Source organism: Megalopta genalis, chromosome 12 (assembly GCF_051020955.1).
Source record: "Megalopta genalis isolate 19385.01 chromosome 12, iyMegGena1_principal, whole genome shotgun sequence".
NCBI lineage: Eukaryota > Metazoa > Arthropoda > Insecta > Hymenoptera > Halictidae > Megalopta > Megalopta genalis.
In genome coordinates, this window is record NC_135024.1 from 3,529,828 (window position 1) to 3,554,516 (window position 24,689).

Below are 24,689 nucleotides of genomic sequence, written 5' to 3' on the forward strand. Positions count from 1 at the left end.
ATTTCTGCGCGATAGCGCAAGCAATGTCAAATTATGATCGACCACAGCCGGCTTGTATCAAATCAACGCCGAAGACCTGACATTTCGTCCCGTCGAGTGTTCCAGCGCAGTTCTGCCATTCCGCGCGGTAATGAAATCACATCGGTACATTCGGCATACCTATAATTCGTACTATTTCTAACGTTACTGTAACAACGAAGTGCCACGATCGGCTCGGTTTCATTCGGAACTTAATTAGGTCATTCTATAAAATCGCGTCGATTTACGCTGTTTCTTCCGTTGTACGCCCCCCTCCTCCCCGCCCTCTTCCACGTTTATTTAGCGCAGACGTAATGAGATAACTATAGAACTGTGTTTCGTTAAACTATTCCCGGACTATAATTGCTAGAAAATAATTAAACATCAAATCATCCGTGGAGCATCGTGGAACCAATGAGATTCGAACATCTTTTTATTTCTATTTTCTCAAATGAACCGAGATTCTCAATGCGTAATAAGGCTGTTTATTGCGTAAAAATACGGTCGTTAACGAATTCTTAGATTGTTTAAATTAACGGAACACGTTCTCTGGATTCTGCAAATCCAATTCGCGCAGTGAAAGATCAATGAACGATTTAACATTTACGGAATTAATAAGTCTTTGTTTTCGACGGTGCTAAACATCTTTTCTTTTTAGGCTTTCTTCTACTGTTTTCCCATCTAAGATAACAATTTTTTGATAGAATCGACGCGTATGTTACACACGCGCTTATGTCATTGCCGCCAACGTAAGATTGTTGACTTGATCGAAAGTTCAATGTTACGGTTTTTCAAGCAAGGAATACATGAATGAGGAATTATCATGGCGTCGAACTGATTAGCTTTGCGAAACTGTATCAACGATGGCCAGATTTATCTTCTTTTTTTTTGAGCTGTTTTGTTGGATACTTACCGTTAGTGTTTATAAAAAAAGCTGCGAATGTTCATGCAGATGCAGATTTTGTTGCAATCAATTCGCAAAAACTGAATTCTGGCGGAAATTTGTTTCAACTTCTAATAGCACAGTTTTTATTTTGTATAATGTCCGCTTGTAAATATTCGCAAGTATGCGCATATATATATATATATATATATATATATACATGTTGAAATTTACATATGTTACATATTCGTCCGGAATTTTTCCACCCAATTTGCATTATCGGCGTTCGCATATATTTAATAAAAAAGTTTACTAATATCTGGAGTTTTTTCATCCACTCGATGTCCGAGTAGTTTAAACGTGAATTACTGTTAATATCTACGGATTAACGAAGATGTAGAACGCTGGACATGTGTAGAATTCATCGCAGCACGCAGAATATGCAAAATACATCGGAATATGCAGAACAAGCCGTAATTCTAAATAACACGATTCATCTCGTTCAACATTTTTACTAATGCTGCATTTTATAAACAGTTCTTTTTGAATATTTTCTCCTTATTTTCTATTTAATCTATTCATAGTTCTGTTTATTGCAACAGTTTCTATCTAATGAAATGTTTTTTCACAAATATTCGTATTTAACTTTTAACATATGAGAATTGAAATTTAAATGTTACCTGAGCGATTTCCAAAGCATATTTGCTCAGAGCACCTGTTTTTTAGAATTAAGAAATGGAAATATCGGATGGACACAATGCGCATAGTTTAGTATACTTGCATATGTTATGCCTGGATAAACATCGATGTTTTCTTCGTCAGAAGCTAAGTGAAAATCAAAGTGCTAAACACGCTTGTCAAGAACGAAAAATGCAAGGACTCTTATTAGAATTATGCTGATACATAACTTGAGCGTAGATAACTGTTTATTGTAAATTCTTCACAAAAGAATGAGTCACCTTTGGATATAGTATAGATGACACGCGATGATATATAATTTTAAATATAGTTACAATAAACATTGGTTTATAAATATCTTTCAAAAACTGTCAATCAAAAATTTAAGTGTCTTGTAGCTTCTTGATTTTCATTCAAACATGAAAGCTTCTTCAGTTTCAAAATTTATGAGAACGAAACGTCAGTAACATTTTTGCGAATTAATTATCAGTAATAACGTTCGTTACATAATTGGATAACAGAACGTTATAAGAAGATGCAATAAATCATCGTTTCCATAAACAGAGATTAAATTATTTATTGAAAAATGTAATAAAATCGAATCTAATCGTTTATTTATTGTTTTGTATTCCGCCTATACAGTTTCTTTAGAAATATTTTCCTCGAATTATTTACAATAAATTCAATTATATAAAAGTGTAAATAATCGCTTCTTCGTTGAAACACTAAATCTATTTTTCTTACTTCATGCTGTTTATCCACAGCGTAGTATGTTATACCGAGAAAGCTGGAACGATGTACGGGGCCGTATCTATGGGCAACATTGATGCGCCGAGAGAACGAATGACGTACAAATTAATATTCAAATGAATTTCTTATTGATAGCAACACGATTAATTACTCTTCCGAACATCTTGCATTCTTAAGCAAATTTACATTTACACATTTACATTTTACATGGTAACTGTTACTGCAAAAACTAATTTTTCGATCGGAAAGATCTTAATTTTATTAATTAAATATCGAGGGCACTGCAGTTGATGATCATTTTTCTGCTGATTTTACTCAAAACATCCTAAAATATTCTAAAAAAATACAGCCTCCTTTTGACTCACTAGTCGATTCTAAAAAATCCTAAATTAATTTCCAATCTATTTTTCATTTAGCATTTCACTTTCAACACAACTGAAAGAAAGTTAAACACTTTATGGTAACTAGAAACCGAAAATGAACGAAGGAACTCATGATGAACATGCGAGTGTTAGAAATGCAACAGAAAGAACGCGTCTGTGCTTCTGGACCAACGAGTTAGATCATTCGAATGCTGTAAATAGACGAAAATTATCACATGCTAACAGCAGACTTTAGCTATTTCAATTCTAAGCTCTTCAGTTTCTTCTATTTAGCATTCGATCTCATCGATAGTCAATACCAAATCACATCAATTTACATTTTTATTAATATTGAGCTTTGTAGTATAATAATTAGATTATTGATAAAATTAAAAAACGTTTTTCGAATATTACTTTTTACAAAAAAAAAAAACAAACAGCGTTTTTCTATGTAATTTATGTATTTAATAATTCTGCTAAGATTTGCTTACTTCTTAAGCGTATAATTAATTTGTATCTTACGTTTTTACAATAAGGAGGATATTTTTTAACTCGGTAATGGATATAAACCTGAGATATATTTTATTTCTGGTCGAAAGTGTACGATATAATTAAAAAATTAATATGTTTATTACCTAGTACAAGAAAACACTCGATGTGCTACAGTCTTTGGACACTTACCTTTGAGTTTGATACTTTTCTCCGATACATGCCGATTGTTACAAGTATAAAAAACGAGCCGCGAATAATCGTATCTCCTCTTCCCAAATTGTCCATTTTTATTTACAAGCTTAGGGTCAATTGGAGAGAATTTACTGCACTACTTTGGGAGATTTGAATTCGCATCAGCAAGCGCAGTTTAAGGTGATTTAAAAAAGTGGTAGAACCTCCAAATTTCCAAACGGTCGCGAACTTTTTACAATTTTCTAGCAACTAGGACTTCATATTTTAAACGCTTGGTAAAGAACGAAGTCCATATAGCGTTGTTTTAGTTTTCAGAATATTGGTTTAAATTGCTTTAAAATTAAAAGTTATTCGATTTTGATATGATTCTATTTCGCAAACTGTCGTATGTTCCATGTAGACAATTTTCAAATAAAAAGCATTAAAAACACGCCTTGAAGAGTGGACAATTTCAGAGGGTTCGCTTCAGGGATAATTATTTTATCCGAATGCAACAAATATAATAATATAATATATATAATATATCTCTGGGTCACACCGAGATATTGCTTTTAAGATAATTATGAACTTGGGAATTTTCTAAAAACATTCAATCTCGAAATCGAGTCCTCCTGAGTTGTCGAAATATCACAATGCGCGATGCAGCTAAGGTCGACACCTGCTTCCTAAGCCGTAGCGACGTTGTCTAGCGAGGGGGAACTGCGAAGGCAGGTTCCCCCATTACAAATTCGCGTTTAAAAGGACATCTCGAATTTTCCACGTGGCTAGAAAGGCCGACGCGACGTGGGCTTTTTTTCGATCGGGCATTTAAACTCGTTTCGACCGTCGCGTCGGCAAGACGGCACCGCCACGTAGGGGACCGTTCTCTCTCGATGGCCGACGATTTTCGTGCCCCTCGCCCACCCCCCGGTTCGTTGCCGCAACGTCGGCTGCCACGAAACGGGAGGAAAAAAGGGTGCGTGCAGTCCACACAGCCTTTGGTAATGCGTGATGGGGTCCACCAACGAAATTATGGATCGGGCCTGGGTACCGCGTCTGCGCATGACCATAGTCGGGTCGCTCTGCCCTTCTTCACCCTGCTTCTCCCTCCCCCCTCTGTCACCCCCCTGTGCTCTGCTGTCCCCCCTGCCCGTGCATGTACTCGCACCCTTGCATTGTGTACGTATTTGCCTAACTTTGACCCCCTCCCCCCTCCCCCCCGCTTCTATGTTACCTTCTTCGGCATTATGGATTGTAATATTTTGTCGAGAGCACCGTTATATTTTGGCCGGCGATTTTGAAAATGCTGTATCTCGAGGATCGCTGCTGGCCGGTCGGAAGGGTTTCGCTCGGAATTGTTGGTTGACCGGGGAAGTCTGCTCGGCGCTGCGACTGCTGGCCCAGCAATCTGAAACCGAAACAATTTATTTAAGGCTTCTATGGTTCATCGGGTTCGTATGACCCAGACCGTGCACATATTAGGTTCACACAGAAATCTAAATTACAATGGATTTTTAATATAAATTTTAATTATAATTGGATTCGGTCCCTCGGGGTACCTCGGGACCCTCCATTCGGCGTACGAACTTTGGAAAATGTTTCAAGATTTATTACATCGGTTTATCGCGTATAATACACTTTCGTGCATTATCGCGTGCTTCCAAGAACTGAAAAGTAGCTGGGAGAAATATTGAGAAGTCGAAGTTGCCGTCAGATTGTTATTCGCTGTATACTTTGCTTCGACCTCTATGGTGGTCGAATTTGACTTACAGATGTTTCTGATCATTTGTAACGTAACATTTAATTGAATTGTAATTAGATGGATCTGACGTGTTCTCGTTATTGAGAGCGCTGATATTTTTCGGTAAAATGTTTACACTCGGTAAACGGAGAAACATTTTAATAATCACGTTTCCTCGTTGATAATTAATCCTAGAAATAAACAAGTGTCTAGGTTGTTATATTATTGCACACAACGAACGTTATATATATTATTAATATTATATAAATATTATATTTATGTATTAAGTATTATATTTATATATTAAATATTATATTTATATATTAAGTATTACATATATTTTTATAAATTAAATATTATATTTATATATTAAATTTATATATTAAATATTTATTACAACTATGCGAATGATAGTATTGTATTGTTGTTTTAAGTGCACGATGATTTTATGTAGTAGATGTTCGAGCAGCATCGAATTTCCCGAGTTACGTGTAATTATTATGTTGTTCGGTATTACATGAGCGCCTGGACGAAGAAAATTAGAATAATTGCGCGTAACGTGTCAATTAAAGCGACGTACCGTCGTTATCGTTTAGTATTTCAACTATGACGTAACTATTGTAGGTAAGCTGGGAAATGTGCTACAGTCCGTAATTAACCATCCTCGAATGGTATACAATTTGTCAGCGGATTCTCGTTTTCCAATGAGTTTTTCCTGTTTGCAAGAACAACATCTATGTACCGCGTTTTTTGCTTCCTCGTGGACTTTTCTATAAAAACATCCAATACGAGAAAGCGAAAATATCATTATTATTGTATAGAGGTTAGTAGCTTTAATTAAAAACAGGTCGTCTTTTTAAATTAATGCTTCGTAATTTATTTTCTGTTAAAATTGTTCGCATATTCTACACGACATAGAAACATTTATATTGGAATTGTGTTTCTGTAACAATACGTATTTGCTAAATGAGCGAACTAATCAATTTCCAATTCGAATGAAATTTGGATATTTGGAAAAGATTTCGTTCAGATTGTGATACATAATTTGAAATGTTCACGCAAATGGAGTTCGATCCAATAAATTTTCATTATTGGATTATTATACATTATTTTTGACATTACATTGTAATCTCATATAAAACGAAATTATGTATTCGTTGGATTAGCATACTGCGAAGTCAAAATACGTCCTTGATGAGCTCTGAGATAGTATAATAGCTTCATATTAAATTGCACTTCATTCGACAAGTCCCATTTAATTCGTTTAAAATTTCTTGCTTGCGGTAACAATATTATCCAATTACGCATTTGCTTTTGCAATTGGGGTCCATTTAGAATTCATTTACCCATCAATTCTGTGTTAATTAAAGATAATTATCCGCACTCTGTAGAATCAATGTAACACTGTTTATGTTTATAAATATGAATGACATCATCGTTACCTGCTTATCAACTCGGCTATCTGTCGCCCGTCTCGCTGCGTATCCAATTTCATTGTGATCATGGTCGAATTTTGCTGATAACAATTTCGCAATTATATCAGATCGCGAAAAAGTGACAACTCCGAATGCGAAATAAATAAATATTATTTATTCGGTCCATTAAGCGATAAGGTACTTCTTTTTGCCTGCTACGTAAAAAATACATCTCCCTTGAAGTTTAGACTTTGTTATTGTTAGTACGAAATATAAAGTAAATTCTCCCTAATTGACGCTCAGATTGGGATGAATTTTATAGTTATTATATATAACTATTTTATAGTTACCGATTGTCACATATTATATAAAAAATAATCGTATCTCCTAGAGTTTGTTTCATTGTAATTAATTAAATCGTATCAATTCGTTAAATTATATAATTACATGAAAATGTTGCTTAAATTCAATAAAGCGTAACAAGCGTAACTAGATAACCTTTTTGTAAATTCGAAAGAAATTGTAAAAATATTTGGAGAGTTAGTAAATATTATAATGACAATATGGATTGAAATAATAATAATTAATAACAAGTATTACGTCAACAGAATCACTACAATGTTAATCATTGAATACTTTCTTTCATAATTGGTTCAATTGAGTTCTTCTTTCTCATCGTTCACGAGGGTCATCATTTATTAATTTTATCTAAACAACACTGTTCCAATTTATTACCATCGCCTTTCTTAGTAAGCCAATTAATTGTTTTCAATTCTTGCCGCGCTTTCCACCACCAGCACAGTCTTTTGAGATCAAAATACGCGTTATTGTAAACAGCAAATTTGCGACTTCGTTTTAATTGTATCTCGTAATTCCCTAAACTTCAGTTTGATAGTCATTAATCTGCGTAGAAGCGGTTGCATACTCCCATTGTTCCCCACTTAATTCGCGTGGTACCCGTCTCGGGAACTTCGATACAAAAAACTCTGACAACATGCGCGCACACCGATGTTCAACTGCGTTAATCGCAATGTGTGTTTTTTTTAGAAAGTTCTGGGCGTCGTGCAAAGGGATTCGCTTGTAATTCGATGTGAAGTGTGTCACCGCCCACAATGAATTTCTATCCGTTACTTGGCTCATTGTTTAGCAGAAGTTGCCCACCAAAAATTGTTTGAATCGCTATTGTATGGTTGGATACAGCATTGTATCGGAAAAAATGTCCTATTAACACTTTCGCTACTACGTATCCATGATGTCGGTCCTACATGTACAGTAAAGTCTCCCTAATTGACGCTTCAACCCTAAACAATTTTAATATTATACTATTTATATTATAAATTTTTAATATATATTATATAATATAACATATATATATCTATGTTATATTATATAATATATATTTTTTTCCATCCAATGCATATATATATATATATATATATATATATATATATATATATATATATATCATAAATTTTAATTATACTGAATTAACTAAAAATTTTATTTAGCAACATTTTCCAACATATTTTTCAAGGTACACCTTCTGGATACGTTCATTTTTCCATAGACCTCCATAAAACATGCGGAAATTTTAATTAATTTTAATTAATAATGCAGAAACTAAAGAATCAAGTAACAATATTTATACCGGGTGTTCAAATTGACCCAAACCCGCTGTCCAGCTGCTATTACTTCGCAAATAAAAATATTACTTAAATTAATATCGATTTGAATTAGTTCTTGGTGGTATTAAAGCGACGAAAAATTGGTAAAGAGAAATTCAATTGTAGTATTGGGTCCAAGAATCTTGACTTCGGAATGGTGTATGTAAATAAAATAATTGATGCGTGTGTATGTATATTCTAAATAACCTTAATTATAATACTTAAGCAGGTACAGACACTCGAAGCTAAAATAATATTGTGCAATATCAGTTTTCGTTCTGACTCGTGCAAAATGATGGTTTCGTATTTTTTTTTTTTGCAGAAGGGTCTTGAAGTGTTACCATAATGGGCGATAAGACGTTCAATCTCACTTGGAACAATCATCTGGCAAACTTGTCCGGATTGTTTGAAGGGCTATATAAAAGTGGCTCTTTGACTGACACGACCTTAGCCTGCCAGGGTGGTATGCTGAGAGCACACAGATTGGTCTTGGCAGCATGTAGCCCTTACTTCGAAAGAGTCTTCAAAGAGCACTATGGTGAACAACCGATTCTTATTTTAAAAGGTGAGTAACGGTTACCAATGCTATACATATCTAAAGACTATAGTTAGATGGTATATCTCTTCAATAGCCGATTGTTTTCGGTTCTAACTTCACGATCTAATTGAAAACTGTTTGCCTGCTTGAAATCAATACTACATTGAATACACATGGCTGGTATTAATACATAATAGCTTACCCTCAACTGCAGAAAGATATGTCATGATCGTATTACGTGTACAGGGTGGTCCATCAAGATCTGTCAACCTAAATCGCATAAAAACCGTTTCTTCTATCAAAAAATGATTCGAACAAAAGTTTCGGGATATAGAATGGACCATACGTTGATATAGTCAATTCTTTTCTACGTTGCTTTTTTATCGAGATTTGAAGACCGCTTTTAATTTTTTTAATCGCAATGAACAAAATCTGGTTCGACTATTGGAAAGAGTATGTATATATATAAAGTTAAGTGAAAAACTATTAGACAATATGGATTAAAAATTAAATATTTACCGAGATATCGATTAACTTATATTTTCAATGTAGAAAATGCTGTAATTGTTGCCAATTCTGGTCAACGCACGTTTCCAAAAATTTAGGTGACAGATCTTGGTGGATCGCCCTGTATCCATATGTGTATACGTGTACTAGTTTTCAGATTATTTCACTCAAGCCGTTAGTATTACGTATACTTGTAATTACTGTAATTACATGTAAGCGTGATGTACACTATTGGTGGTACACATAGGATTGTAGGGGTAATTAAATTGTTCCTTGAAAAATGCACACAATGACTGGAAGTGACCAGTTGTTTGTCGTCTGTATCCGAGAGCCTATCCGTTATCCGAACTCGAAATACTTGAATAACTAGATTTCATAATTCAAAGGATACATCAACGTAACAAATAAAAAAGATATTAAATGAAGTGACAGATAATTGATTGAAAGTAGATCGCAGATTTTTATACAAAACCAAGATTCTCTGTCTCAATTAGAAGAAACCGTAGGCATTATTTAAGACTCTTAATAATTTGAATTAACTAATTACAACGTCACATTTGAAGTCTTTTGAGCTAAATCAGAGCTAAACCCGAACAGTCGCCTAATCGAGGATGAAAACGCCTACATTGTTTTTCTATATTAATTAATAATTCTGAACCAAAGTGCAGCGATGTGCATAATTATAGATTCAAAGCAACTTTTACATTGTTATTTATATCCAAACGAAAGCTGAACAAAATATTTATCATATTTATTCCTAATGTAGAAATATGCAAATAGGATATTTTGTTTTGAATCAGAATTCTCTTCCGAACGGGTCAAATATTCGTTCTGCTTTTCATTTTTAACCGTGCCGGCGACTTATATTAAAATCAACATTCATTTGTTTCTAAATTGAGCTTAATGTCATCGTAAATAAACATAAATTGAGAGACGCTGACCGCAGTGACAGACAGCGGGTCGCGTGCTACGAATTACCAGTCGGAAAAAGGGGAACGCTGGCTAAGGCCGGGCCTACGTCTCTGCCGCAGAGCGCTCTAATGCTGTCCGCGCTGACAATAGTGACAGTGAGCGCACGCGTGCCGAAAACGTCACCTGAAACCCTCGAAAAAGGTCGATTTCCTTGACCATCCTCGAATCGAGATCCAAGAATGTTCTTGGGACCAGATTTAGCAACTGGACGGCCAGTGACTAATTCGACGAAAAGAGATTCACCTAATTAACGTAAAACAAGTTTAGACGATCGCTTTTTAGAACTGCATTGTGCATGCTACAATGCCGTCCAAACGTTTCCTAAATATTGCAAAATTTATCTTGTTTCTATCGTATTTTTAGGAACCAACGCTTATATAAATTTCGAACGCTTATACATTTTTAATCAAACATTTTCGGACACAAGGTTACATAAACATTTCTCATCCATTTGACCTGAATAACAGATAGTATAAGTTTGGTCCAAAGATTTCCGAGCACCCTGTATCTTGTGTCCTATTTTTACTAGAAGACAACTTTTATTAGAAGTGTCACCAATTTAAGGGTGTGCTTCAGAAAAAATAGAAAGTCGACAAATAAGGACCTAGAGATTAGGGTCTCTAGATGCTAGCAATTTTCGAAAAATTAATAACTCTTTAACACTTATGTCCGTCTACGTCACGGGCACACTAAATTAACCCTAGCATGCTTAAGAGAGGGTGTAAAAATGTCTACAAAATTTTAAACGCCTATTTTTGTTCTAACAACGTTCTTTCGCAAATATTTTAGACTTCATTTTTGCATTATTTTACATTAAACCCCTTTTCTTACACGGATACAAAATGTCCCTTAACACGATTTTTCTACGGAAATTGTGAAAAGACACCTTTTAATAATTTTCCGTTTAACACAATTTTCACCAAAGGAGTTATAGAACGTCTTTTGATCTTCATTAATAGAATTATTTCCTATATTCTATTTTTTCCTCTACTTTTGCTGCAGTCGCCACAAAATTAATTCAGTAACTCGTATAACACAAAGTGTCGGTAAAAATAGTGTCAAACTGTATTAAATTCAAAACTACATTTTATTTTTCTATGCGCGCAAAACAGCTTCTATCACGAGGGAATTGCACGACGTCAATGTTCGCAGTCATGCGAAAGCAAGTGCAATGACTTTGCGTTCAGGGATTCAGCACGAGAATTTCGAGGATTAATTGTACACCGAATAAATCGTAATTCACAGGCGTGGCGGTGGAGGAAATGGAGTGTCTGCTGGACTTCATGTATCGGGGCTCCATCGACGTGGCAGAGGAACATCTGCCGTCCCTGATAAAAACTGCGACGGACCTGGAAGTTCGCGGGCTCTCGGGCGACCACAGAAACCAAGAAAACAGCCGGAGCCCTTACACGAGGGTGGAAACGCGAATGCAACGGTGTCACATAGAGACAAGGGTTCACACGACCGAGTACATGAAGGATCCCTCCGTGATTCCCTTTCTGCCGAAACAGTCTTCCGTGGAGTCGCTGGAGGACCACATCAAGGTCGAAGAGATCGAGGTGGAGGACGATCCGATGGTGATCGATGGCCACGAGGACACGTTCGACGAACCATTACGGACCACAGATACGCAAATCGTGAGTATATACGCCTTTTACAGGCTTCGATATGTCTCTTCTACTTTGGTTTTGAGTTTGTCACAATATGATAGCTCGTTCGGAAAGCAATTTCGTTTCTCAGGTTAAATGTATTAAATTTATTTTTGCCAATACAGGTTTTGCACTTCAAGTTAGCATTTTTGTGAATCATGTTCATCTCCGTGCAAATAAAATTAATTCTCTCGTAGATCTTATTCACCTGTATGTAAGTGAAATTCACCCTTTCGCACATTAAATATGCTTGTTTGCAATCACTTGTAACAAAATTCATATTAAATTAAAAAAATTCAATGACATTTCTGTGAATGACAATTTTTATGTTACATTTATATTAATATGAAAATTTATATTGAATTTAGATTAAATGAAAATTGAAAACTGTGTATATTTGTGTATATATTGACGCTTTCTTAATATATTGCGAATTTTATAGGTTTTTTCATAGGAAAACCTTATATATGTTATAATTGGCCACAAGAATAAATAAATTGGACCAGAATTCTGGCAAAGAACAATTTTCGGCTGCATTTTCCGGCAGTTTTTGGAACCATTAAATTTTCTCGTTAGCTTTCGATATTGCCTCCGTTGTAATAATTTTTTGTCAAAACTCGGGTACAGTTGTATTTATGTTTACTTGGAAAATACATTTCGTTTGATTTTTCTCGTTCCATTCTGTATATCGTTCACATGATGTTACTACCAAATTTCATTTTTAATTACGCTACAAAATTTGCACGAGGCAATATTGTATTTCAAAATGTATTTTCGACGTTGTACAGCTAAAATATCATTACAGAGGAAACAGGAGAACGGATACGAATATTGATCCGGTTTCTCCGTAACAGTATTGAAATGAAGTCCAAATATATATATATATATATAAAAACGCAGTTAAACTTTTACACGAGGCTATATACAGGGCGAACAAAATAATTGAATCACTTTGAATGTCAAAGTAATTTTTGGGTTTGAAGTGCCAAATGTTGCGACAAAAAGAAAACGTTTCTTAAGATCCAATTTTTTCTGATTTTAAGATTACATCTTATATGACCTTGATCTTAAATAACCTTGACATAACTTTGACACAATCAACCTGTTGTAACCCCGGGCCCCAAAACCTACATCTACCGCTGTCGTAATTGGCGATATAAGATAACCTGCACATAACCCTGACGTAATCTTAAGATTATAGGTTATTGGATAGGTCTTGATCTCAGTTGTTACGTCATAATCATAAAAACGTATTATACACTATTATTTTCAAAAATAAAAAAAAGATCGCCTCTATACACCAAACAATTGACAATTGACAATTGACAATTGACAAATAAACCATTTGAAATTTTCTCATATTATCAAGAACATGTAAAGCGTTCAAATACTTCATCAAGTTATTTTGTTCACCTAGTATACACGATATACACAGTTCAAGTAAAGTATCCTACGTTCTGTGTGTGAATTGAGATAAAGAATGAAATTATTTACTCACATTTGAAGGCGATCAGGGCGTGTCGGTTTATCTTATCTTATTGTTGGAATGAAACTCGCGGAAACCAAAAAGTCAGTTTCTGTTGAAATTCAATGCACTATCAATACAATTTATTTATATCGTATATATCCATTTCGTGATTACAGTTGTCTAGTAAACTTGTCATAACCGAGTGGAGTAAAACTAAGTTCGTGAATTAATAACATTCTTACGCACGTTGTTCCCGTACAATAAAACACAGACTTCGCTAATTGAAGATGCAAATGAATACAGTTAGCAGGCACGCGGTTATAAATAAATGAATATAATAGTAGGTTAAATATTTAGATCCAAAGTACTCGAATGAGCTGCATAATTTTTTACAAGGACGACGACATAACTGATAGTTTCATTTTATTTTGTACTGTCGCGAAATTATGTTTAAACAGAGAGATGCAAATAGATGCTTATTAACATGCTCATACATTATATATCGTCATGCGGTATACGTGTGTATGTATACACGTGTGTATATATACCCAAACCAAAATATTATCATTTCAATGATTTTCTTTATTAAGATCGTTCGAACTTCTTGAGTGTACAAATCATTTTTCGGGATATTGCATTTATTTGTGACACTACCATAGAAGACAACACCGGCTAAAAATTCTCACAAATATAGTCTCGAGCAGTTCAATATAAAACTGTTTAAGGTGACGATTTTTTACATGGATTGTACAGCAGATTTTCCAATTTTATACTTTAAAAATATCAGTCGACACGAGTGATCCTTGATTATTGCAAGCGACGTATGCGCAACAAGCATTACGTATACTGTATACTAATCGACTGACAATACTAATAGTCCGCTAAGATTGATCAGGCGGGTGCATAGTTCAATTGCTTTAAGAAGGGACAAGAAGCGTTGACTTAATCAAGACACGTTCCGTCGTTCGGTTTGCGTTTCCTTTTCTCCATCGTCTAATAATTAATCAAGGCCAAAGAAGGAAAAAGGAACACGAGCTCGTTTCGTCGCCTTTGATCACCAGACCAACGAGTTTTCAAGAAGTTTCTGGATAGGTGCATAGAATCGCGATATTCCGGCATGCTCGTGACATGAATGGTCCAACGAAGTTCGTCGAAGATGAAATCGATGAGAAACATTTAAAAAACGTACGATCGAATTATGAGCAATTATTCACCGATATACATCACGTTCTCGAATGATCTCTGCGATCATCGGTGGAGGAAAAGGCAAAGATTGAAAGAGATTGCGACGAATTAACGTCTCGCTGGTTTATTAATTGCGAATTATGTAATTTCTTGGTAGACACGGGGAAATATAACTGTGAAAAACCCGTGGCAAAAAGCTAAACTACGCGAGGTTGTTTGAAATTTTTTTGCATATTTTCTTACATCCCGGAGTCGACGTTACATTACGTTACGTGGAACGTTTTAATCGATCGGTCGCTTCTTATAAAATTCATCAAAATTTATTGCCAGTTGATTTACGCGATTGTGTTTTACCGTTCTTTGCGTTCTCGAGGAAAATACGTTCGTTAACCATCTCTTTATCTGAACACTCTATCTACCGGAAGTCTGTTAATAGAATTTTGCAATTATTGCGACATACTAAGGGAAATCTAAACAATGTTCTTCTATACGATGATCTCGAACGAAATTATCGGATAACGTTATCGCAGACGACTTCTTGGTAAACTATAGAAATAATTAATACTCGAAAACAATTTATTAAGATGTTTTCAATTCTAAATTGTAGACCTTCGAGAATTAAAATATCATCGCCGGTAGATAATGTTTTAATAGTTTACATAGCTTCTATATTTATTACTGTAATTATTATTATATAGTTATTTTTTGTATTATAGTCGAGAATAAAATTCTACTGAATTTAACTCAAGCAACTTAGCGGTTCGCTTGGGTACTCGGTGTCCTTAGAAACGGTCGCTGCTAGAAATATTAACGGTATGGTTAATGTTGTTAATATCTTTTTCTTGCATTGTTTAGAGACGCATGCCGCCGCCGATGTACAAACGGGAAACAAGATTTAAAGGTCAGAAAAGAGTGTCCGTCGGACGCACCTCGAGGAACAGTGAGCCACAAGAGTACAGGTCGAAGGAGAGGCTAGCCCAGAAAGAGGACACGTCCAGGGACGAAATGTACGAGGAGTCGTCCGCGGTCAAATCTGAGCCGAACTTCAACAACGGATCCTCTGATCCTACGGTACCGGACATACAGATGAACGACGACTTACAAGAACGAGACGAGAGTATGGTACGACAAGATGAATACAATTGAAATTGTTTCTTCGTTTAGGGTCGTTCATTGGCAACACGCTCGGCTTGGAGAGATCTTGAAAGTTACGATTCCGTAAACTTGGGTATCAAAAATATTTAGGCAATGCTTGACAATTTGATGTTTCATGTATTATTAAGTTCGGCGAGAATTAAAATTGGTCCCCGTTTTCCCAGATGAACTTTCTATCATAGTTCGCAAGTTATGTTCTCTTTCGTAAACGTTGGAGAAAATATGCGATTGAATCAGTTTTGCAAAACGTCACTGTCAAGAGACTTGCTGTAACAGTTTTCTTCGTAACCGTTGTGATGGACCAGAAATATTCATTCTTTTATTCAAAGAATTAATTGAGAATCATGTGCAGTGTGGTCCACATAATGTCTCAATTATTTTTATCATTAGAGCATCAATTAAAAGTATTTTTGTCACACGTGATAAACCTTCGGAGCATCTTCATGATGATATTTGATTTTATTCTCTGTCCTTTTGGAAAGCATGTTTTCAAGATCAAAGGTTTCATTTTTGTGTATACGTATAATGCCATAATCTCTCGTGCCTATCAACTGATAGAAGAGCTGAAAAATAAGTATCTTCCCCTAATATGAAATCAAAAGCGTTATAATACATGCATGTTGGGGAACCTAACACTGACCTTGAAAACATAAAGTACCCAGGAAAGATTAAATGCAAGAAGCAGGAAATGCATAAATGCATTTATTCTGGTCTTGATTCATTGCAATGAATTATGAATAATACAGTCGAATTTTGTCGTCTAATGATTTTGGTCATAAATCCACAGTTTAGTTTATTACTTTCAACATTTTTCAAGTTCTTAACATCTGTAACAAAAAGATTTAATGAGTCCACTGATAATAAAAATAATCGAGGTGGGTCACCTAGTACATATTTTTTGTAGAGTTTTCTAACAAAAATTAGAATTGAAGTGTTAATATTGATTCGTTCTATTCTGGACGTTTATATAATATTGTTTCAGTTCACGTCTGTGTTTACAAACATTGATAAGATTCTGAATTACATTTCAATGACCTTGCTAGTGTATTATCGATATAGGTTAATGAGCGAACCATTTTCGCCGCTTTAAAGTTATCTTTCACAGTGTTCAAAATTGAAAACATTAACCGTTGTTTCACTACTAATATTTTATAACAAACATTGCACAAAATCAGTTAAAAAATTGTGATCTTTTAATGATTTTAAAATTCTTCCGTCAAGTACTCATACATCATTAAGAACAAAATAAAAAAATTAACAGATTTCAGCAACAATTTTTACAATACAAATTTAGTTATTTTTTAATAGTTATTATTCTTAGATAAAAGATTCTTTCCTTCTAAAGTTATTATTCTGAAGAAAAATCCATATGAACTGAGAGTCAAAGAGTCCAACGTTAATAATACAATACCAATTATTCGCAACATAAAAATCGTCAAATTTGTTCCCCTCATTGTTCCTGAATTAATAACAATCTTTAACTTTCCCGCCACTAATTAATTCAAATATTTATTGGTGAAACATTGTACCTAAACTGATTAATTTCGCAATGCGCATAAACAGATCAACACCATTTCGAGTGAAAACCACTTACTAAAGCCGAAAAATCTCTTTTAGCATACAATTATCAAATACACCCCTCTGTCATCGCATTCTGTTATTATTTACTCCAAGCTTCTCTGATTCCATTCGTTCGATCGATTCATCACGAAATCCGCGCTCGATTCACCATCTCTTCGAAACGAATCCATCGTTAGGGGCAGCATGAATTATTCTGACCGTTCTTGTAAGTTCGGAAGCATCGTTGCTGCGGCATTCGGTTCACGTTGCACCAATGATTGCAGGACTCTTCGAGAAGCGCGGATGAGAGCTCAAGGTTAACGGTGAAGAAAAGGAACGACATCGGCTCGAAAAGGATGGGACTGGCCGAGGGGAAGGAATCAAGACCGTTAATGTCGAAGTCCGAAAGGGCTCAGTACAAACCTTTCTCTTGCGATCTTTGCACCCTAGCCTTCACAAGGGCTTCTCATTTAGCTAGACACAGGAGAGTCCACACGGGAGAAAGGCCGTTCGCCTGCAGCATTTGTCCGCGAATGTTCGCCAGGCAGGACAAGCTCAAGCAACATCTGGATTCGCATTTGCAATGGCCCAAAAGGAAAAACAACATGTCCAATACCAGCTACCAATCGACAACCTCATCGTCGGGCAAAGGGAAAAGGGGCAGACCACGGAAGGTTAGACACCTTCGTTAAATTTCATTTCACTTTTGTAAATTCGACTGCTTTACATTTACAATGATAACGTCACGTTTATGGTGATATTTAAAGGAAAACTCAACAAAATATCATATTCACGTAAAGGTTGTTTTCTCAACTTCTGCGCACATTTCTCGAGCACCTTTGTTAATCTGATAAAAGAACGTTTCGAACGTTTATCGGTTTCCTGTTGGCTACGCGATAAAATATTGAATTTAAAAAATTCATTATCTTCCCAATAAAAAATCGAGGTCGGCTTTATTTTTTTCAAATGGCATTGAATATTCTTGGACAGTCCTTGAACGGCTCATTTTTATAGTTTCCGATTGTCAAGACAAGGCTCAAGCCTGAAGGAACATTAGGGAGAATTTACTGTAATTGCAACTATAAGTTAGGTATGTACGACTATAAGTTAGATAGGTGTATCAGTGACGATGCTTTTTTCTCGTTAAACATCTCGAAAACTAAGGTCGAACGATGGTAACATGTACAGCGAAGTGTTTTGATCAAAGTCCTATCCGGATCGAATGAGATGAACAATCGTGTTTTCTCTGTTCGCCGTGAAATGACCGAGGAATGTTGAATTTCATAGCTCACAAAATTCACAGTTCATTTAGGAGAATCGAATTGACAGAGCTGTTTCACGATAGGTGAACTTGGAGCAGTCGGCCATGGAGGAGATCTTGAAATTCGGCGAGTTCAGTTCGTTGTTGAACAAATCTCATTCGGCGAATTCGACGGACAAGAGCGAGGAGTTCGCCGGGGCCGATAACGAGAGAAAAATTGAGGATCAGAAGGACGACGCCGCGGAACCGAGGGAGGACGAGAAGGACAGGGACGGGGACACGGACATGGACGTCGACAAGAATAAGGAGAAGTACGATCGTCAGGTCGGGAACGGCAAAGAGGACGCCGTTTAAGAAACTTCCTTTGACACCTTACAAAACTTTCGCAAGGAATATTTTTCCATGAGTAAGGGAAAGCACCTAATCCATACTTATTGTTATATAGAGTGTTGGAAACTGTCGAACTTTCTTCGATTGATGTCGCTATCCAGGTATACTTTCTTCTCGATCCTTTCCTTTCGCGCGCGAAAGAGTCAAGCGTTATACAATTGTCCGGTCGCATCGATGTTCTTCGGGGCCGGGAATCGATTTCAATTTGTTAAACGTTTCACGATTCACGGTTCAACTATCTACGGAGCATGCCATATCAGAAGGTTGGGCGTTCTTTTTTTTTTGGAACGTAATACGTTCGGAACTGCGTAAACGACTATCAAATGGTTCTTATATTATCGAGGATCCTCCGGATTCGAATTCAAATTCCACGGTCACGCTATTTCGCAGTTAACGCATCATCCACCGGCGAGATAATATCCGAGAGTCTATAATTTACCGTTAAAAATAATATTAATAATTAATATTAATAATAATAATAATAATTTAATTAATTAATAATTAAATCCACGATAATATTACCTGATAATTTCGTTTCCGATTATCGCGTAGAAAATCATTGTTTTCAGTAGAATCGCGGTAATTGAAAATCCCGGTGGATGAAGTGTTAAATATGCGCAATTTTTTCCTAAAAATAATAATAAAGATAAAACTCGCAGACGGATAAAATGATGTAAAGTTCAGAATTGCTGTTGTCGATGTTCAAGATATCACAGATAGAAAATAACGAACGAGCGGGAACTCGATCGGGAACACGATCTCGTTCATCGAAAAACTTCGTCTCTGCGTTTTCTATTCAGTGTTCCACATTATAATGAATCATTGCTGTATCTCTCCGCCGATTCCACGGATCGCGTCTTATCTCGCATTACGAAAGGTCTGGTTTTTTCGAACATTCAATTTGGTCGCGTCAGCACACGCGCACTTTACAGCGTGTTCGTCTGATATCGAGTTCCCTTGCGAGTCAAAATTACGGATATTTATCCGAATCAGCGATTAAATGTTCGGAAGAATCCTATTAGTATACGTACTCGTGCTATAACAACCGTCGTTCACGATTTCCAACGAAGCGAACTATACCATTCATATTTATGATTCACGTTTCTCTACGTTTCAGTGTGTCGATCGTGAATTTCTATGATGATTAACATTATATCGTGCTCGCTCGGTGCTGTACAATTGACGAACAAAGATACAGTGAGAGTTCGTGTTGTTAAAATTGTCGACAGCAGAGACACACCATAGAAAAGCATTCGAAACGCATGAATTTGATCGAATCGATTTTTCGAAATTGTTGTGCGACGGTGTTAAGTGTCCGAATATTTCCCTTTAACAGTTTCATTTTCGAAAATCTCGGGAGATGTTCAACCGTTTCAAGTTGCATCGACGTGATAAAAAGAAACAGTATCGGAATCGTGAATTCGAGAATGATTCGGCTTCGTTAAAACTGCCAATGACATTGACGTATTAACGATTTTCAAAAGTATAATTCGAACCGGTAAAATTGACGAAATGATCGTAAAATCGTGTAAATCGGGATCATCGTGCGGAACGATGATCGCAGCGAAGGGATCGATCAAATGATTGTATAACCGCTCTGGCGTGTCTATTTATTTATTGAGATACAGGACATCTTTGTTGCGAACGCGACAAACAAATTCGTTCGACAGAGTACCTGAAGCACCCGCGTTACGATGTATAACAATGAATTAACGAATTAATGAACAATGGGTGAGGACAGGCCGTGTAGAAAGAACAAAAAGAAAAATGAAAAAGAAACTAAACGAGTCCAAGACGACTGTTTTTTAGGTACTGATAAATTGAATTCCGTGCGGCGATCCGCTGTCGCGCGAAAGATATTTATATCGGACGATAAGATTAGGAGAAAGAACTTTACGTTGGAAACTCGACCAAATTATACTTTAGCTTGAAGACTGCGGTATGGTTTGCATTGTGAAACACTACGACTGACCAAAGTTTTAAATTGTAGCGACAACTTTCTTCGTAAGCTTACGCGACAATTAATATTGTAGGATAGTTGTATCGATAGAACTTTATTTTTTTTTGTTGATAATTGTGTAAGTTCGTTCTGAAACCGATCAGTCGTTCTGATCGACAGGTTACCCGATTCGATGCTTTACCTGAGTTTATTTATATGATCTTTTTTACAACGCTGTGTCTTGCATCCGCTATCTAATAACTGTCAAAGCGCGTTCGTGTCTCTAACAAGCGGGTTTGAACGTAGGCCTACGAAACATTCGACACATTTAATTAGTCGAATGTTCAGCCGTTTTTTGCAGAACATGTAGCACAGCTACGTACCTTCCTCTTATTTCTGATACGCTGTCCCTGGCGAAGAGTGTTCCATCGAACGAACGAGATTGCGCTTTATTTTCACGGTGAACACGGTTTTCGCTGTTTACAACGAAAATAGAGTGCAAGAGTTCTTTACCTTTTTTGCGATAAAATATTAATGCGACACCGAGTATCTTTTCGTTCATGTTTTATCGCTGTCTATTAATTTTTTATAAGCACGTGCATTCGGGATAACAAGCAGAATGATAAGCAGCAGAATTTTACAAGTTTATAACAGCATTATGGTAAAATATAAAATATATATATATATATTATTGTATATATATTAGTATATTTTCACGTTTCTTAAATACTTTTCGTGTTTCTTCCATTTCTGTTGAAAATTACTTGAAGGAACAGAGGTGTTTTTAACGTATATTTACGTTTCTATTCGAGTCAACAAGACAGTAGCCTTTACAGTACAAGTATGTAAAATACAAGAAAACGAACACACTGATGGAAATTAAGTTGATACAGAACATTTTTCTGTACTCTTTATATATTCGAAGAATGATCAATGAAAATAATAATTCCCACAAAGAATCGCAGTCCAATAATTACACTGTTATAAACTAAATATCCGAATGCTTCATAGTTCTCTCGAGACAGACGCGTCAGAATTCGTGTTTCGGCTATTTATACTTTCAAGTCATTCCCAACAATTTCTATGCAGAACCGACGTCTATTAACTGTTTCGAACGTACTTTGTGTCTCGCAACAAATGCATTTTATGCCGCATTATTTCTCCTCAACGGATAGACCGAGGTCTTAAAACTGACCTTCTAAGAAAACTGTGCTGGCGAGGAAGTAGGTCGCCCACAAAACCGTCGGTCTACGTCGATGTATGTTAACGAACGATTATTTATTTCGAAGAACTCGGAATATTTCAGCATGTTCGCTATCGGCGTTCGTTTATCGCGGTCGCTCTTATGATTACAATGTTGCACCGTTGAATGCAACTCAACGTTTTACAAAATATGAAAAACGAATGAATTTAGTTTTCTTTACGTAAGATACGTAAGAAGCGAAGAAACCTAATCGACCGTCACGCGAAGTCCCCTTCGACTTGTTGTTATTTTGTGAGACAAGTGCAACAACAACGTTTGCTTCTTGTTTTATCGAGGACTCTTCGATCAGGGGTAGCAAAGGGCGTCGTCGCCCTAACGCTGTAACTAACTTCGAGTCATGTTAGTTTGTACGATGTATTTGTTATTATAAGGGATGTGCACCTAGATGTACGACAGTGCAAACTATACCTACGTAGAGAAGACCCCGTTATTCCAATGGGGTATTCGAGAAAAAGAAAATGTAGCTTCGAATATTTTGTTATACACGCGATTGAAATACGTCAAGTACAAATGTCCAAATATTTAGAATATACGTGTGCGTAAGTGTGCATGTCTGCCATATATAAAAAGGAACAAAAAATAACGAACGGAATGATATATTATATACATACATATATATATATTATATACGCGTGTATCGCGTCCGGTGGTCGGCGTCCACGCGAAACAATGTTGTTGATCCGTTTCCTCTCTTTTATACGAATATCACGGCTTCTTGGACGAGACAGGACTTGCACTACGTCCTCGTTCGACTAACGCTCTTGGTGTATGTATATTTGTTTTCTTCTGTTTTCCGTAGTTTCATAGGTAACCATCGTGGTAAACGTACCACCATCCCCCACGGTAGCGCCAACGGGACGATTCGACGCTTAAAAAAAAAAATACTATGGAGTAACATGTTTCAGTTTTGCATTCGTGCTCGTTTATCCTTGTTCGCAAGCTTACAGATTATATATCGATTGTTGTTTCTACTTTATTTAATTAGGTTCTCATTTTTCTGTACGATGTAGAGTAGTTCCTTTATCTTCGTCCATATCTCAAGAGTCAACGATTCCGTACGCGACGTTGAAATTATTGTCGGTCATCGATTCTTTAGGCACCGCGAATTTAAAGTCGACGTCGCATCGAGTCATACTATTGGAAACGTTTGTCGCAACACTGATATTTACGTAGCGTGCACGGATCTTCTTTGACGATGCGATCGACGAAATGTTTCGAACAACTTATTTTGCCAATGAGTTTGACGCGATGCGTATCCGTTCTTATCGGAACCGTTAGGTCGTGTCACGGTTGAACGTCGGATATCTTTGCAAATTGATCGATTAATTTGGAGTTGCGACGTAGTGAAATTTTTGGCCGGAAGAAACAAATTAAGATCGAAAGAAACAAATCTTCCTTTCAAACGATTCGACATTTCGTATCGCACGAGCTAACCAGCGAGCTACCTACCTAGTCATTTGAATATTGATTTACAATCGAGTGTGATGCGATTAATGTTTCTAGCGCCGCGCACGTGTTTATATCGCGGTTTCGTTCACGAGCTGATTTTTTTGTTCGAACTTTCGAGTAACTCGAACGTGTATTCCGTGGCGCGCGGCAGTGCCATTCAAGTAGCGTTTTTTCTGTAATATCGGTTGTTGTTGTTGTTGTACAAACTATATTTTGTTCCGTTATGTTCTTGTTGCTCGACCTATCAGGCGTTACATTGTGAAAACTTCTGCGACGGCGGTGTGCAATTTATCGTCGGTGACACGATCTTTTTTTTCCTCTGTCACCGCGAGCTGCGAGTGAATTTCGTGCAATCAATCCATTGTGGGGCGTCCGCAAAATGAACGCCCGTGAGTCTTCATATCCCTCATAGTGTACATTGTGTAGCCTGTGTAAATAAATTGTAAAGTGAACGTCCTTTTTAATTGATACCTTTTCTTCTTCTTCCTCCACGCAGCCACGATCGAACGCAATCGTTGCGCATTCATTTATCGATTTCCGTACTTTTTGCAGGTTCTGCGAAATCTTTGCGACGTTACAAGATATCGGCGGATAACTAGAGATACCGAGAGTTGGCTGAATTCGGTTTTCGAATCGATTGTTGCCGACGTCGTGAAACTCGAGAATTGTTGTCTTAAAATAAGACGAAACGGCGAACGTTCGACCAAATGTGTAAAGATTGCACAACGTGTAATCTTACCATTTTTTAAATGAATTATGTAACATAAAGTAAAACATATTACGATGTCTTCTGATTTGAAGATTTTTTCTAAACAAGTAGAATTATAGCTTATGATCTATACTAATATGAATATACGATTGAACTGCTTTTTAAGATATTTTCAATCAATTTATACATATTTTTATATAAAATGCATCTGTTAAACTTATAAAATAGTAATTTATTAAATATATTCGGTGGAACTGAATTAACATTGTAATTTAATAGCGTTCTTTTACCGCAAAAATTAGTTCAACAGTTCACTGTGCTTTGTATCTGGTCAGTAAAAAAGATCCATTGAAAGGCTATCGGTAGGTCTTTTTAGACTCGACCCTTTTTCTGCTAATATTTCCCCCGTTTCCTTTTAATTTCTGCAATCGTCAGCCGAGGAACGTACTTTGGTAAAGTACAAACATAA

At 36.2% G+C, this 24,689-nt stretch overlaps 1 protein-coding gene across 4 annotated transcripts in view; it reads left to right on the forward strand.

Annotated features, from left to right (window-relative positions):
- The window catches only part of LOC117228704 (uncharacterized), a 30,217-nt gene extending 5,738 nt beyond the window's left edge, over positions 1-24,479 (forward strand). For 2 of the 4 annotated variants that reach the window (XM_033484648.2, XM_033484647.2), the window contains exons 2-6: positions 8,497-8,739; positions 11,437-11,828; positions 15,349-15,615; positions 17,493-17,882; positions 18,554-23,963. In XM_033484648.2, the coding sequence (XP_033340539.1) occupies positions 8,520-8,739; positions 11,437-11,828; positions 15,349-15,615; positions 17,493-17,882; positions 18,554-18,823 (1,539 nt within the window). In that variant the 5' untranslated portion in view covers positions 8,497-8,519 and the 3' untranslated portion in view covers positions 18,824-23,963. Of the gene's footprint in view, positions 1-8,496; positions 8,740-11,436; positions 11,829-15,348; positions 15,616-17,492; positions 17,883-18,553; positions 23,964-24,063 lie in introns of those variants that run through there. The other 2 variants (XR_013034574.1, XM_033484649.2) reach the window with 2 other exon arrangements.
- Positions 24,480-24,689: the final 210 nt, after the last annotated feature.